Source organism: Oryzias latipes, chromosome 2 (assembly GCF_002234675.1).
Source record: "Oryzias latipes chromosome 2, ASM223467v1".
Lineage (NCBI taxonomy): Eukaryota > Metazoa > Chordata > Actinopteri > Beloniformes > Adrianichthyidae > Oryzias > Oryzias latipes.
In genome coordinates this window covers 13,910,785-13,927,991 of record NC_019860.2, presented here as the reverse complement: position 1 = coordinate 13,927,991, position 17,207 = coordinate 13,910,785, and the positions used below count along the sequence as shown (strand labels likewise).

At 39.3% G+C, this 17,207-nt stretch overlaps 2 protein-coding genes across 3 annotated transcripts in view; one reads left to right on the top strand and one right to left on the bottom strand.

Moving 5' to 3' along the window:
- Positions 1-328: 328 nt before the first annotated feature.
- inha (inhibin alpha subunit) lies at positions 329-5,311 on the bottom strand. The gene is made up of 2 exons (XM_020708414.2): positions 4,856-5,311; positions 329-2,124 (listed from the first exon to the last, which is right to left on the bottom strand). Exons 1-2 carry the CDS (start codon positions 5,166-5,168, stop codon positions 1,379-1,381), a joined length of 1,059 nt encoding a protein of 352 aa, XP_020564073.1. The 5' UTR covers positions 5,169-5,311; the 3' UTR covers positions 329-1,378.
- A 5,969-nt stretch (positions 5,312-11,280) lies between these two features.
- The window catches only part of speg (SPEG complex locus), a 72,088-nt gene continuing 66,161 nt past the window's right edge, over positions 11,281-17,207 (top strand). For both annotated transcript variants that reach the window (XM_023964871.1, XM_023964869.1), the window contains exons 1-2: positions 11,281-11,624; positions 15,213-15,716. In XM_023964871.1, coding sequence (XP_023820639.1) covers positions 15,335-15,716 — 382 coding nt within the window. In that variant the 5' untranslated portion in view covers positions 11,281-11,624; positions 15,213-15,334. The remainder of the gene's footprint in view (positions 11,625-15,212; positions 15,717-17,207) is intronic.

Sequence of the window (17,207 nt, the reverse complement as noted above, 5' to 3'; positions counted from 1 at the left end):
TTTTTTTGTCTTCAGAGTAAATAAATATTTGAAATAAGCTGGGTGTGTTTGCCACAACCTTAATATGACAGCAGTGCCCTCTAGTGGACAAAGGGTTGAAGTTAGATTGCAGAAGGCAGTTTGTCATTAAATTTGTATTTAACCCTTGTGCTATCTTAGATGACCCCACCCTCGCATTGACGTGTTCTCCCTACCATGACAAAGGTGGATAAAGGTGGAAAGATTTCATGGACACCAGTGAAGATCACAAATCTTTGAAGAAAAAAGGTTCAGTCTAGTGGGTCTAGATGACCCAACTCCCAATGTGAAAGTGCCTAGGATAGCACAAGGGTTACCTCCTCGAATTTAATTTTATTTTGGGATTTTGCACGTTGTTCAGCTTTTTATTTTATTTACTAATCTTTTTCTTGTGTGCAATAATTAGTTTTTAACCCAAGAACCATATTTACTTGGCTTTTAAAGTGAATTTGCTTCTAGTTTTTCTTAACTAGTGTTAGCAGCAAATGATTGACTAAACAATAAAATGTTTAATAAAAAAATTAAGAATAAAAAGCATTACCTTTTTGATTTAACATTAATCCAAACCATCAAAAGCTTAAGCAAAAGAATATTAAAAGTGGAAAACTGAACTAGTAAAAACAAATAAATTAAAAATCTGACTTTTACATTGTAATGTCCAAATTATGGGCATCTCTTTCCAACTTTATATTACAATTTTCACAACGTTTGAAGTAAAATGATTCAAGAGTAATCTGATTACATTTAAATCAACTTTCTAAACGGGTAATATGCTGTCAACCTTGAGACTGTTGATCATTGATTAGAAAAGTTGGTAACTAAGCTTTGGACATGTCAAAGATGACAACTTTGATCATTTTTTTTGCCACAATTTTATCTCAATTCCTCCCATCACTTCAGTCCATACCACATTTATTTTTAAAAGTATAAAGCCATGGTTTTTTGTCTCGTAGGTTCTGATTTTTATTTTTATTTTATTTGAATTTGACAATTTTTCCACTGAAATGCTAAAAATGATTGAATTATTCCATCACGTTTAGTGCTTCTCTTAATCAGAAATGACTTTGGAACCCACTTTTGATTTATCAAAGTGAGCGTGTGCCGACTGGAAAAACTTTAAAAATATCGAAAAACCAACAAAGTTCAGCAGAACCGAAGACCAGGATCCATTTAGAAAAAATCAGCTTTTTAATGTGTGATGTATGCCGACGGTCCCGCCCACAATCACTACCGCTCTGCAGAAACCGGCCTAGAAAACGAGAGGTCAAAGGTCAAAAGAGTACTGGAAACGCTTTGAAAACAAGATCAAAAGCTGATTGTAGTGGGACTTTAAGCATTGGTGTCGTTATTTTAAATGTGTTCAAATACACGCGCACTCCTCGGGTATAATGTTGGGCAGGGTCTCCAATTTGAAGGAGTAGCCTCCGTCAGAGGTGGTGGTGACCTTTAGCGACCTCATCGATCCGTGGACGGGAGCACAACATTGAGACATCCCCAGCATCGCGGTGGTCCGGTCCGCCGCCGAGCAGTTCCCGTGACAGTAGTAGAAGGTCACGGTCTTGGGATGGACGATCCAGTTGTCCCAGCCCAGCTCCTCGAAGCTGATCTCCACCCCTCCCCGCTGGCAGTCGCCGTCCGCCGGCCTCTCCTGAGACGGCCGTTGAAGGCGGTAGATGGCGGACGGCGACCAGGGGACAGTGACCGCTGCTTCGCGGGGCGAACGCGCGTGACCTCCACGGTGAACGTGAACGTGCAGGAAGGGCGAGTTTTCCGGCTCACTCGCGTCACACCGACAGCCTGTGCAGAGGACCCGGAGCCAGAACGGACCCTCCGACACAGAAACCAGCATCTCCTGATCCAGGAAGTAGGTGGTCCATCCATCTGAGCCGGGCCTGGACGGAGCTCCCGCTGCTTGGCGGAGCTGCTGGGCTGACGTGAGGAGGAAGAGCGTTGCGGATGAGTTTGTGGATGATCCCTCGCCCATGAAGAACCAGAAACGGGCAGACGTGACCACGCTGCTCAGGATCGTGGATGAAGGCTGGAAGGGAAACGTGAGCCAAGTGCCGCTTTCTCTTGTGACTAAGTCAACTGTGGAACAGGAGGAATCTGCAAAACGCAGAAAAACAACTAGTTTGAAAAAAAAACTAAGCTTACAACAAAAGAAAAAACTGTTTTTCTGCATAAAAAATACAACTTAAAGATATGATTTAAGGTTCAAAGAAAAAAATCCATACCTACAATTTACTATGATTCCTAAATATAGGCAGGGCTCCAGACTGCGACCAAATGGTCGCATTTTGCGACCAAAATTTGAGTGTGCGACTGAATTTTACATCCAGTCGCACATGTGCGACCAGTAAATTTGCCTCCTCCTCCCTACGTATTTTTTTATACATTAGACGTGGAAGGGACACGTCAATGATCAATGAAATGAGACGCGAGCGCACACACACACTCGCGCACATACTCATGAAACCCGAGCAAACACTTGCGTGATGCTCGTCAGTGAGGCGGCCACTGCGTGTGAGAAGAATAGGGAAAGCCACTGTAAGTGGCTAAAATGCGTGGAGGGGGAGGGGCCTAGAGATAATCGAGCGCGCGTAAACATCTGTGGGAAGGAAACGGAGACAAATATCATCACAACCTGATATGTGCGTCTGAGCTATGAGCAAGCGAACTATTGATTTGTTCTTCCGACCTGCGGCTAGTGTACCAGTGTACCTATTTGCGGTCTCCAAGATGATATTTAGCGGCCCCCGCCTTAATATGAAAGTTTAATGTTACTGCTGCCCGCCAGTTTTAATGAATGACACTTTTTTATTGCCGTGCGCATAGCTGACCTACCAATCACAGTGGGGTATTTGGCTCTTGGGGGCGTGACAATGACAGGGCTTGAAAGCAGGAAACCTGACAGCCCCCTCCCTCCCCAGACCACATGAAGGAGTTCCCTACTTTCCTTTAGAACGTATTAATTCGCTCGTAATTTTCTACATACACGCAGTCCTTGCTGAACTTTTCTCTGGGTCACACAGACCCGGAGGAAGGTTTGGGTTTTGTTCACGGTTACGGCGGCGCATCAAACGGTTTATGCACGGCTGTTACGGCAGCACGCCGCTCCCGCGGGAGTTGGGTCAGCTGAGGAGAATAAATGTCCCACACCTACATGCGTGACAGCTAATGGGGCTTGAACTTTAAACACGCTCGAGCAAAAACATTAGTTTTAGACACACTGAAAATACGTGGGGAAAATGCAACGATAGACGTGTTTGAGATGAACCGGCAGCTCGCCTGGATCGTTGGGGAGACCAGGCGGGGGGGCTGTGAGATGAAGGCGAATCTGCAGCAAGACTGAGGGACAGCAGGAAGTTGGAGTTGTCCTTAACATTCAATTTAGTTTTAAAATTCTTCTCCCCCTTAGTATGATCTGTGTTATTATATATTTTATGATAATTTTAATGTTGTGTAATGTATGTAGCCTTTTTTTTAATGAATTGGTATTTTAAATTATTTTAATTAATCACTCAACTACAAAAACCATCAGGACACATGTCCCATAATGCATTGTTTTGTAGTCTGTAGGGCAGCTTTCAATCACTTCAGTTTCCAGCTGTGTCCGGGTAGGTTTGCCCCTTGCTCTCACCCCTTTCTCGCGATATTTTTGTGATGATTGACAGTTGATGTTGGAGCAAAAACAAAAATATATGTCACACACCAGGTGATCTGCGCAGCGTTGAGTTCACCTGGGTGATCTCAAACACGCTTATTGTGCATCTTGGCTGCACCTATTTGGTGTCACCAAGATAAATTTCCATCTGTTTTCTTTACTATTTGTACTGTCATGACAGCGATGGTGCTGTCAGTCTGTTGTTGCATCTTCAAAAGTCCAGAATAAAATGTGACACTGCATTTGAAACAGCACATTGTAATTTCTGCATCTATTATTAAAGTATTTATTAGTAATACAGTGGAAATTAGTAGATTTGGTTAGCATGTTGATTTACGGTATGCGCCCCTAAATTTGCTGGTTGTGCCCCTAAAATTTTCAGTTAGGGGCCACAGTGCTCCTAGTGAAAAAAGTTAGTCTGGAGCCCTGATAGGTCCTCTCATGTTGACTTTTTCCCTAAGAACCAGCTCTGACAATTTTTTAAACTAGTTTAAAGGCGTTCCAAGAAGTCCTTTAAATCCAGAAACCCCTGTTGTTTTCTAGCCTAGGACATAGTTTCTGCAGAGCGGCAGTAGTTTGACTTGTGGACGGGAGTGTTTCCACGGAGAAACCCCGGCCCCCCTTCCCTTCAATGTTGCTGAGAGCTCTCTGTTTACTCACTCTCAAGCAGGGAGCTTGTGGCCCAAAGTATTTTCTATCACAGATACACTTTTTTTTTAAACTGCATTTTTCTCCTGTTTCACAACAATTTGAAAACAAAAAAATAAAAAACTTGCAAAGCAAATTTTAAGTATAATTGTTCTAATATACTGTAAGTCCGAAAAATGCCACAAGAACATGTTAAAAACACCCAAACCATGATTTTGTTTCTTTGAAATGGGTGTTTCATCTCTGGTTGTATTCTTGCCTGACCTCTAGTGGCCAAGTAAGGCTTAGCAGGTAAAACTTTTGAAAATCATAAAAAAAATATATTTTCATTATTTTTCCTAATTTAACATTTGTTACTGAGTCAGCTGTGGAACAGGAGGAATCTGCTTCATTTTTTTTCTACATAATTTACATTTTTTACCAAATCACTACTTTTTATTTTTTTATTTTAGGATTTTTTTAAGTGTTTCTTTTTATGAAAATGCTCAAATCTAATTTATAAAGATGATAACTGATGATTCTCACCTGAAATTGGCAGCAAAATCATTTCAGATGTCTCCTCCTCTGGAACTGGCTGATTCTGATCCAACAGTCCTCGCTTCGACCCAGGACCCCTCGTGATCATGTGCCAGGTCTCCCAGTTTGCCCCACTGTTTGCCCCGCTTCCACGAAGGCCTCGCGGTTTTGTCTGGGGGGGTTTCTCCAGCCCCAGACTCTCCAGAACCCGTTCCCTGAAGCAGGACACCACCACCTCTTTAGGTAACTCCTCTCCGCTGCAGGCTTGAACCACACCGTGGATCCAAAGAGGACCCAGAATGACGACGACACACAACACCATGACTGTGAACCAGTTTATCCTAAATTTAAGAATGGAAAAAAAGACCCTCCTGTGCGACGAGATTCTACTCTCGTATATGTTTAGACTGAGCAGCAGCTATCTGGGTTTGTGTGTAGCCTGTGAGCAAAAGCATTTTGTTATAGGTTCAGAATACAGATAACAAAGACTGGCCTTGACTGATGGGATGTAGCATTTCCAGCTTTGTGGCAATTTTTTTTCCTCCCATTTTGTTAGAAATGCTTTTGCTCACCTAAGGTAACTAAAAGTAATGTTTGCTGCAGTTTTTTGGGGGGTCATATTTTGTCTCATTGTAGTGCAACTCTTTTGGACAAATGAGGTTTTTGACCAAATTTTAATTTTGTCTATATCCTATTTGCAGTGACGTCTGGTGAGGTTGATGGCTGGTGAGGCACTGACTCCTCTGGAGACAGATTTAGTATTTCAAGAAATGAATATTTCACCATTCATCCAACAGCAGGTAACAGCAGATAAGATACACACAAAAAACATATTTGTCCTACAGAGAATATTTATTTTATAGACATGGATAGAACACTCTTCTTGTGTTCTTCTCAGTAACACGGGGGACAGCAATGAGGTTTCCCCTCATAAACGACGTTATTACAAAGCAGACTTTCAGCCTGGTTGTGTCATTTGTGGATGTAACTGTGTGTGACAGGGTTCCTGTGGGCTCCTTCAAAGTCTCCAGAGGATGCTGTCCCCTTCAAGCACAGACAAAATAGCTTGACATCAAGAATGTTCATGTTTGCATCAAAATAAAAAGAATCCAAACAAGATTCACTTGATTCATAAAACTGTGGCTGCAACAGAAAAAGCTGATTCTCAGGTCAATCACTGTTTTTTTCAATTATAATGTTAAAAAAAAAGTATTGTACATGCTCATGACTGTGGCAGAAACAACAGAATTCACTCTGTCCTTACACTGTAAACCCATCACAAACACAATATTCATGCATTCATCTTGTAGTTCACTAAAGTTCTGGCACTTCATTTTGAAAGGTTTGACTCAAAGACGGATTCTTGCCAAATGTGTCAAAACATTTAATATTGGTGGCTCACAAACAATTAAGAATGGGTTCATAAATTCATACAAACTCTACTTCAATAAAATATTAAAGGAGTTGCCACGTTTACACTCACGCAAGAGGCAACAAGACAAGGAAAATATGACTTCCTGAGGATGTTTAACCTAAAAAGTCACATTTCAATCCAGCCAGGCAGGTGGCGCCTGCGGCTCATACAATGCCGTTCGTGGCTTTAATGTTTATTTATTTTTTTTAGGTTTACATGGGTGAAGAATTTAGAAATTGTGGGGGTAAACCAGACCTCACTGAGAAAAAACAACCTTTTGTTTATTTTAAAGATTTTTACTCTTCTATATACAGTATATATTTATATATATATATGTATGTATATATATATATATATATATATATATATATATATATATATATATATATATATTTATGTATTTTTTTGTTTTGTTTTCGTTTTTCTTCTTTTTTAGTATGTTTGCATAAGAACATGTATTTTGTATGTTTTTTTAAAAATGGACACTGTGATGTCATAAAGTGATGTCATAAAGTGATGTCATAAAGGGATGTCATTCTGATTATATCTATGATATCATGATGATATCATATTGATATAATCAGCATGATATAGCATAATATCTTATGATGTCAATATAAAAGAGCTAATGGTGTGACCACAGATGACATAATCATACCAAAATCCAGATATAGGAGTCAGTAGTCAGTGTTTAGTCTGGTGTTTTGTTCACTTTTGAAACCTTTACGTTTTCAAGAAACGGAGGATTTCTTTACAGAGCAGACAGTTTTTACCTTTCATCAAATTTCAACTACAATGGATTGCATGAAAGAAAACAAACCAGAAAAATGTTTCCTTCTGGAACTTCTTCACACAAAAGCAGTTTCTTCTTCTAAACTGCTGGAAATAAAGTGTCTTCTGAAAAGGAAACACATTTCAGAAATGGACTCAGAGGGCGACCTGCCTGCACCAAAGATAAAAAGAGAGATTTGTCAGAAAAACATCACTGAAAATGCACAGTCAGCACCTGAGGATGAACACTGGCCTAACAACAAAAAGCCTTTACTGAAGAGAAAAAGAAGTTCAGAGGAACCCCCATCCTCAGTCAAAAAAACTAGACTCATCTATGAAAGTGTCTGCCTAAATCTGGCTCAAGACTCTGAGGATGAACTGAATTTTGAAAATCCTTTTGCCAGTTCACCAGACACTGTGATCCAACCTGAGGAGATGGAAGAGGACACATCTAGCATTACATGGGACAGCTCACCAACAACCAAAACTCATCATTTAATAGGAGCGCCTGATGTCTGGATTGTTGGCTCACATTACATTTCAAGAGCAAGGCTTGCAGATGATAATAACTTTGGAAAAAGCCTCCATTCCAACTCCAATGTTAAGTGGATTGGAAGTAAACACTTGGGCTGGAAGGACATTGTTCAAGCAGTCCATCAAACAATCTCTAAGGAAAGTGGTCCCCCTGAAGTTTTGGTCATTCATGCTGAAGGGGAGGAATTGGGAACAATTCCTCCAACGGTGATTGCAAGTCAGATGGCAGAAGACCTGAGGGTTCTAAAAGAAAAGTATCCTCAAATGAAAATAGCTTTATCCCTCATCATCCCAAGAGGATATTGGTTATTTGGAAATCCTGCTCGAATGAATAAACTCCGGACCTCTGTCAATAAAATGATCAAGGGGTATACTGAGCTGTTTGATGTGGTGGTTGAACATGAAAATTTGGTTCCAGCTGAAGAGAACATCTATCTACCTGATGGAGTCCATTTAACCGGACGAGGGAGTCAAGTATTTTTAAATAACATTTGGACTACCATCAAGACATTACTCCCAGAGGAACAACCAGACTGGATAACTTCTTTTCTTGATGATTTTAGTGAGAGTGATTTTCTAAATTGGGTGAACCAAATGATCACAGGGGATTAGAAGATATTGTAGAAGAAGCTACTGTAATCTGATATATTTTAGGAGGGTCCTTCATTCGTTACCTAAAGGACATGTTTGTTTGGATTAAAAAAGATCTATACTTTAGGTCTGCAATGTTTGGGTTGTCTTGTAGCACTTTAGTTTAATAGGGATTCTGGAAGTGACTTAAGGGTCTTTTTGTCTAATAAAAGAAACAACTAAGCAACCAAACAAAAAAAGTTAGTTTAAGTCTATAGATTCATAACTTTTATTTATTCTATTCTGTAAAATGTTTTTTTTTGAGAAAATAAAAATTTGGGGTTCTCCCCAACACATACTTTGTAAATTCATACATTTTTATTTATTTTATTGTTTTGTGTAATTATTCCATTCTTGAAATATCAGACACATACATTTTGTAAATTCTTTAGATTTTCTTGAATCATTTTCTGTAAAGCTTTATCTTAAAAAAACAAACAAACAAAAAAAAAACGTTAGGGGTTTTCACCAGGGACTCTGGTTCCCCCCCACACTTTGTAAATTCTCATGTTGTCTTTTATTGTTTTCTGTAAAACTTTCACTTAAAAAAACAAAAAACATAAAAAAAACTTTGGGGGGTTTTCTCCAGGGACTCTGGTTCCCCCCCACACTTTGTAAATTCTTATGTTGTCTTTTATTATTTTCTGTTAAACTTTCACTTAAAAAAAAAAAAAAAAAAACTTTAGGGGGTTTTCTCCAGGGACTCTGGTTCCCCCCCACACTTTGTAAATTCTTATGTTGTCTTTTATTATTTTCTGTTAAACTTTCACTTAAAAAAAAAAAAAAAAAAACTTTAGGGGGTTTTCTCCAGGGACTCTGGTTCCCCCCAACACTTTGTAAATTCTTGGGTTTTCTTTTAATTTTAAAAGTTCACCTTTCCTTGTAAATATTCACAATTCTACAAAATGTTTGGTTTCTTTTACTGTATTTCAACAAGCATGTGACACAAAAACCCGTCATGTGTGATAGCTTTTAAAGTTAATGCATTAATAATTAATGCAAGTGATCCAATTTGATCATTTGAAGTCGCATGCTGGTTGGACTACAGGTTTTGCTTTGCCTTCCATGTTCAGTCAAAAAAGCAAAAGGCTCTGGTAGATGGTACTCTGGCTTCAGCTGGACGGGGTTCAACTCCCTGTAGTGTCCTTGAAAACCTTTTGACTTTGACATGAAACATCAAAATATATAGTCTTCAAAAAAAAGATTTTTCTTAAGTCTTAAAGATTATTCTAAAAATTTTCAAAATTATTCTCAAGTTTTCATGATTATTCTATGTTGATAAAGAATTGTTTAGGAATTGAGTAACATAGCAATATTACATGTATATCATGGAAATGTATTCTTTTTTTACTCAATAGGATGCATTCGTTTGTATTATTATGATGATTCCAACCAGTGTTGCCAGATTGTGTCACAGTTTTCCAGCAAAAAAGTAATCTGAAAAACCGCCAGGCCCAGCAAAAAAAAAAGTCCAACCCTTCTATGACCGCGGGGGTTGGGGGCAGCGACGTGCAGTGAGGTTGATGGCTGGTGAGGCACAGACTCCTCTGGAGACAGATTTACAATCTCAAGAACTGAATATTTTACCATTCATCCAACAGTAGGTAACAGCAGATAAGATACACACAAGAAGATGTTTGTCCCACAGAGAATATTTCTTTTATAGACCTGGATAGAGCACCATTCACTCAAAAAAACAACTCATTGCATGAACTCAATTTAATAGTGGGCAGAATTTCCATCCAATAAATATGAGTAGCTCCACCTCAAAGAAAATTCTTCCATGTAATGAAATATAATTGAGTTAGTCGAACTCAATTTTATCAAAAAAAAAAAGCCATCTGAGACCAGTCTTTAGCCAGTCTTGACCTTAGAACCTCTGCATGCTACTCCCACTGACTGATCCACCGAGATAACACTTTTGTGGCAACTTAAAGCCGCCAGTATAAATACATAGAATTATTTTTTCTATAAATGAGGTTCGTCGTGTATCGTCTTATTTGGGAGAAGCCAAGTTGAAATGATTCCAAGCCACAGTACGTTTTTTACCTGGAAAAACACGAACAAAAGTTTTCTCTCTTCGAAAAGTCGAAGGATTTGAAGGACCAAAAGTCATAGCAGGCATTAGACGAAAGAGCTGAACATTTTAAAAGTTGAATGGTTAAAATAGGTAAAAGATTGTAGCCGTGAAACGGCAGAAGACACTATTAAAAGAATAAATAGAGAAAAACAGGAAAACAGCATTCAACATGCGCACAGCATGCCCCTTACTTGAACTCATTCATATTGGATTACTGGAGTTTTAGGTGAAACTTTTAATACATTTTGTGTTAGGTCAATTAAATGTAGATACATTATTTTAAAATAAAAATATTTAAATAAAACAAACAGAATTTAATTGTGTTACATGAAAGCGGGGCTTGAATCATTTTTTGAGTGTTCTTGTGTATAAATTATTCATACATACTGTAAACAAATTAAAGTATACAGATGTGTACAGCACACATTTCACTTTGACCCTCAGTAACTATTTCTGGTATTTTTAAGACTTCAAATTCTGGTCAAAACAAAAAAATTAGAACACTTCATAACTTAATAAATATTATTTTCCTAAACTTTTTTTTTTGTGTAAACATATAAGAAATAGGAATTGGAAATGATTTCCCTCTAAAACCAGCACCCAGTGGTCAATTGAGGAACTGCAATATTTATAACAAAATAAGATTTAAAAAAAGTTATAAAAATAAACTTTGACTAATTGATTTGAAAAAAAAACAAAGATGTATCTTGTTTTGTTTTTCCTGTAGATTTCTCTTAACTCCTGGACTGTCTTTAAAGAAACATAATCGCTCTCAGACCGTTTCTGTCCTGCTACACACACAACCACACACACACACAGACACATTTCAGGCATTATCTAAAAGGCTTGGAGCGCGTTGAGTGCTTGGTGCGTGCATGTGCGTAAGCGTGTGAGAATAGATTGGACAGGGGAGTCCAAGAAATGTGACCTATGGGTGCAGCTGTCACTCCCAGGCTGAGGGAGGTGGCAGGGCTAACGCACAAAACATGGGGAAACATGGGGAGAAGGAGCTGATTTAGGTAATGAGTCGCATTAAAAGATGATAAAAAATTGGTTTTATGTGACACTTAAAGTAAAAGACACCCAAGAACTAAAGGTCAAAGTGGTTTGACATTTAGAAAAAGGATCTTTTGCCCTTTTTCCTTCTGAGGTTAAAGCTGTAGAAAGAGAACATGGCAGTGGCCGCTAATGCTTCATGATCTGGGGTGGACTTACACCTACGCTCTGCGAAAGTCTCGCTAAAGGACAGATCATTTGAGATGAAATTTTTTGCTCCGTGGGATTTTGTTACCATGACTTTTGCAAGGATGTCCAGAGAATTTCCTTCTGGCTTTAGAAATGAAGTCAAGGTAAGTGATATTTCTTTTTCTTCTCACTTAGAATATTTGGTTGTGCTCAGAAATAGTTTTATTTTAAAACTAAATGTTCATGATTCAAAATTCTACTTATTTCTATTTTTGTAATTGAAAAGCTAATTGAAAATAATAATAAAAAAAAAATATAGCAGCAACGTTTTTCTTACAGCACAAACGGTTTTTAAAGCCGCTTTTGGCTGAACATTACATAGTATAAAGTTCTAATGGATTAAATTAATGGGTTTAAAAATGTATTTAAAAATGTAGTTTTTTTTTCCTTTTTTTTTTTAAACCCAACCCTTTTTCAATTGCTTTGTTACACAAATGACGAGGTGTCAGTAGCTGTGGTTACACGGACAAAAGTAATCTGATCGGAACAAAAATGCGTGATGCAAACTCCCCTTTGGGATTAATCTGCCCTGATCAGACTCCTTCAGATCAAAATTTCTTTCCTATCGAGATAGGTGGGTTGTGCCGATTGATTATCCGATTGTGGGTTACTACTGCGCTGGCTTTTAGGTCCAGAGGAGGCTTTGAAGCGCCAAGAGGAGTGGCCAGACTCGTAGCTTTAGGTTTGCGGGCAGGGGAGGGGTGCTTTGTTACGGTGTGCGCTCTGGAGGAGGCCTCGGACCACACAACTACCCCTGGCTACTCCAACTACCCCTGGCTACTCCAACTACCCCTGGCTGCAGCCTGCAGAACTGCACAACATAGTGGAATGCTGGAACGCTGAGGAATGTGTACACGCTGTGGAATGTTAACCCCGCCCACATTGAGCCTGTCTTCTTCATTGGTTTTACAAGTTTCCATGTGCAATATTGCCACCTACCAGTTTTTAAGGAGTTTTTCCTTACCGTGAAGGGGGGGGGGGGGGGTCTAAGGGCAGGAATAACAGTTTAGTTTAGTCTGTTTTGTAAAAGTTTAGTATTTTCCCAATGCATTCTTTGTATTCATGATCCCCTTTTTATTGTTTTTCCTTTTTCTAAATAAAAAAATATTTAATTGAATTAGAGAATTTATACAGTGATTCCTGTCTTCTTATGCCTTTTATAAGTTTCCATGTGCATGTATTAGGGAGTTAATAAATGTTGTCTGGCCTCACAGACTCAAAAAAATAACTCATTGGATGAACTCAATTTAATTGTGGGCAGGATTTCCATCCAATAAATATGAGTAACCCCACCTCAAAGAAAATTCTTCCATGTAACGAAATATAATCGAGTTAGTCGAACTCAAATTTATCAAGAAAGGCAAAGGAAAAAGATCATGCAATAGAAGTCTAAAGCCAGATTTGAACTCAGATATTCTGTATTATAAACCCACTAACTAAGCCACTGAGCTAACACTCCAGTGACAAAATGAGGCCGGAGGTATAAATAAATATATTTCCTTATTTCTATAAATGTCGCTCTTCGTGTATCGTCTTATTGAGAGAAGCCGCGTTGAAACGATTTCATGCCACAGTTTCGTTTTTTACGTGGAAAAAACAAACTAAAGTTTTTACTTTTGAAAAGTCGAAGGATTTGAAGGACTAATAGTCATACATTACATTAGATGAAGGAGTTGAACATTTTAATAGTTCAATGGTTAAAATAGGTGAAAAATTGTAGCCGTGAGATGGCAAAAAGCATAAAGAGAAACAGGAAAACAGCATTCAACAGCATGCCCCTTACTTGAACTCAATTATTTTGGATTACTGGAGTTATAGGGGAAACTATTAATACATTTTGTGTTAGGTCAATTAAATGTAGATACAATCTTTTAAAATAAATATTTTTAAATAAAACAAACAGAATTTTATCGTGTTACATGAAAGAGGGGCTTGAATCATTTTTTTTGAGTGATACATAAAAAAAATTGCACCATTCAAATTTTCCTTCCCTATGTTCTCTTTCTTCCTCATACAATTCACAATGACACAAAATGTGCTCCACTGATTCTTCCCCTTTCCTGCAATCACAACTGCTGTGACAAAGGTGAATCAAATGCACGGGCTCAGCGTGGGCGGGGTTAACATTCCACAGCAGACGGGCTCAATGTGGGCGGGGTTAACATTCCACAGCAGACGGCTCAATGTGGGTGGGGTTAACATTCCACAGCAGACGGGCTCAATGTGGGCGGGGTTAACATTCCACAGCGTGTTCACATTCCTCTGCGTTCCAGCATTCCACTATGTTGACCCATTCTGCAGGCTGCAGCCAGGGCTTACTCGGACCACAGACCTTCCAGGAGCTCTGCGTGAGCGAGCTGCTGAACTCAGGAGAACCGAACAGAGGAGAGGCTTTAAGACGGTGTGTAAGCTGGCGGAGACGGCTTTTGAAACCGTGACAAACAATCATGGGAATATGTGTTTCCAACCGTGTCCAGACAGAATAAAGGCGGATTTTATTCCCACATATTTATGTATGTGCAGCATTGCCCGCACTAAGTTTTTAAGTTCATCCAAGGCTATTAGCGGTGGATTAAGTATTAGCCTAACCCTTCTTCCGGCTCCGTTCAGCCAAGATTAAAGCACTGGCCGCTCGTATTAAAAAAAAGATGAGCTAATAGGCCCCTAATAATAATTCTAACAATAATAAAAGCACATTTAGAAGATCGTCTCTCTCTATGCTGCAGGTTCGTTTTTTTTCCCAACGCAACTCGCTATTACTTCTCTTACAGCCGTTTCTGGTATTTTAGATAGTTCTTTAGATGTCAAAAAGATTTATCATGACCGAAAGTGTGGCGTATGGAAAGGTTTGTTATAATCGTATAAAGTTTTTCCAGGACCATGTACACAGTTCAATTCTAATCTGATCTTTTGATCCGATCAAAGATATTTTGCACATCATGTAACCGCAGCTAGTTTTATTACAAAATAAAAATCTTTTAAATCAAAAGAAGAAAAAAAAAAGGAAGTCTGGAAAACCACTCCAATCATCCTTTGATGTATTTTCAAAGTGTTCCCAGTGGTCTTTTAATTTGAAACATGCCGTTTTTAGGCAAAATCAAATAAACTGTCAATTTTTTTAGACAGTTTCTGCAGAGTGGCAGGAGTTGATAAGAAATCTGTTTTGGTTTGGACTGTTGGGAGATCACAAATACAATTTGGCGTTTTTTTTTTGTCTTTTCGTTATTTACAACTTTTTGAATAAAGATGTATTCAAAAATACCATTTTAAACATAATTTTCTTCATACTCGTCCTCCATCATGAACATGTTCAAAACACCATTTTCATCAGAGGGGCTCTTTAATGAGAACCTTCCGGGCTACCCATCTAAACTGTGATTCAAATTAATTCTTGGACGAGCAAGAAGGTTTGTGGAGCTTCAAATATTAAGAAAAAAATGAAAAACTCGTTTCGTTTTGGTGGGAAAGAAAGTCATTAATGCTTGTTAGCATGAGAATTTTGTCATGTTTGTGAAAACTGTGGCGGGGGGTTCATTGTCTGGGCATTGGTGTTAGCTTTCTGCTGCAGCTAAATTGGTACCTTGTAACTACCTACTTGTTTTGAGAGTATTTTTTTTAACATATGTTTGTGGAAAATGTCAGGTAAATAATTGTATATAACTAATCGGTGGTTGTTTCATGTCCTGGTGCAGGAACCCACTGGGATTTCCATCTGTGGGCCCCAACACATCTGAACCAATGGCGTCTTTCTGAGATGTTCAGTAAATGCAGCTCAATCTCTGAACGTTCAGGTTCTAAACAAGTCTAAACCAAAATGGCAGACGTCCCACAGTCAAGTTCCTCTCCCAGTGCCCCCCTCAAAAAGGCCAAAATCCCCAGCGACCCCGTTTCTCAAGACAAAGGGTCCAAAACCCAAGAGCCATCGGCTCCGGTTTTCACCCGTAAACTCCGTAAGGCTGCAGTGGGAGCGGGTTGCGATATCCGTCTGAGGGTGTCGGTGTCAGGACACCCGAAACCTGTGCTGACCTGGTACCACAACGACGAGCTCCTTTCCCCTTCAGAGGCTCAGGAGTCAGGCGGGCTGTGGATACGGGACTGCCGTACGACCGACGCCGGCCTCTACACCTGCCTGGCGACCAATGAGCTCGGAGAGGCGAGCTGCAGTGCTGTGCTGGCCGTCATGGACCTGGGCGAAGGTAACCGTAGCAAGTTGGAGAAAACGTAACTTGTTTTCGGAACTGCTGTTACAGACGTGAAGGAACCCCGGGTTTCTATTTGTGGGAACTTTTATGGTTTTTGCTTTGGAATTCACATGTGTTCTTTTGAAATGTCGACTCCATTGCAAATAGAAGACAAAACAACAGTTGACCCAAGTGTGGGTCAAATGGCAGCCGTGTCATCTGTGGCGGCGAATCATTGTCGGGAAGGATTTAAGACGAGCTTGTGGCTGTAAGTGGAAACTCAGATGTGTTTAGGGGTGGAGGGGGGAAAGAGCTGATCCTCAGATCCTCCGCTCTCGTCAGCAGGGCTTGTTGCTCACTGTTTTTTTCTCTCTCTGAGGATTTGTCGCATCTAAGTACAATCAACAGAGGAAAAGCCATTTTAAGGACTTTCTGTGAATGAAAACACATCTCCGGGCTCAGTTCATTACCGTTTCCTTGCCGATCAACAGGAAATCCTGACATACTCTCTACTACTGTAATGTTTCTAACCATTTACGCAACTGTGAAGTGGAGAAAAGCAGCTTTGCGCCAACGACCAATTACATTACTAATGTGTTGCATATTGGCAGATAAATAAAGCTGCTTTTCTCTGATGTACAATGATATACAATGCAACACTTTACAGTATGAAGTACGTATGAAGCGTACGTCAGCCAATTCCAAAAAATAGCTTTTCGCCCTTTTGCAACGGCTTACGTTTACTTTACTAACGCTTCAAAAACAACACATTCTCATAAACTTAAGATTTCATGACATTAAACAAGCACACAATTGAAGGTTAGACCCCGAAATGGTGTTTGGTGTAGACGTCTTCACGCGGCGCCAATAATCTTTGACCTAAGCCATAGAACTTTGGATGACAACATTGAAACTTGAAGTGGGAGGGGCTTATTGATCGGATTTTACTCTGCCCACCTCAACAGCATTCTGAACATTAAAAAAAAAAAAAGCTTTTCAGAAATTTTTCCTTTGGTGTAAACTTCTGAGAAACTGATATTGGAAATGGTTTCCCTCTGAAACCAGTGCCAAGTGGTCATTTGAGGAACTGCAACATTTGTTTCTGCCAAGTTGGTTTGAAATTTGAGAACAACAATGTGAGGGCCTGGTTGATCACTGGCAGACATTTTAAAATTTTGGATGTTTTTAAAACATTTCAAAAGTCCTAGAATTTGACCAATGGGCATGGGTGTCTTGCCCAATGGCCCATTGACTCCCATGTGTGGAATTTGAACCTCTTCATATCTGATTAGGATTACCTCTTCTCTCCACATTTGAATCAGCTGACAGACATTGATTTTGAAAAAGAATGTTCAAGCTGATATGGGTTTTATGCCCCTTTTGACTCTTTTGAAATGTTCTCTCTTTTTTTAAATCTGGGGGCGAGGACCATAAATGTTGAATAATTTTAAGAAAAGATCGGCTTTCTTTGAAAAAGAACTCTGTGATTTATCGGAAATACAGGGT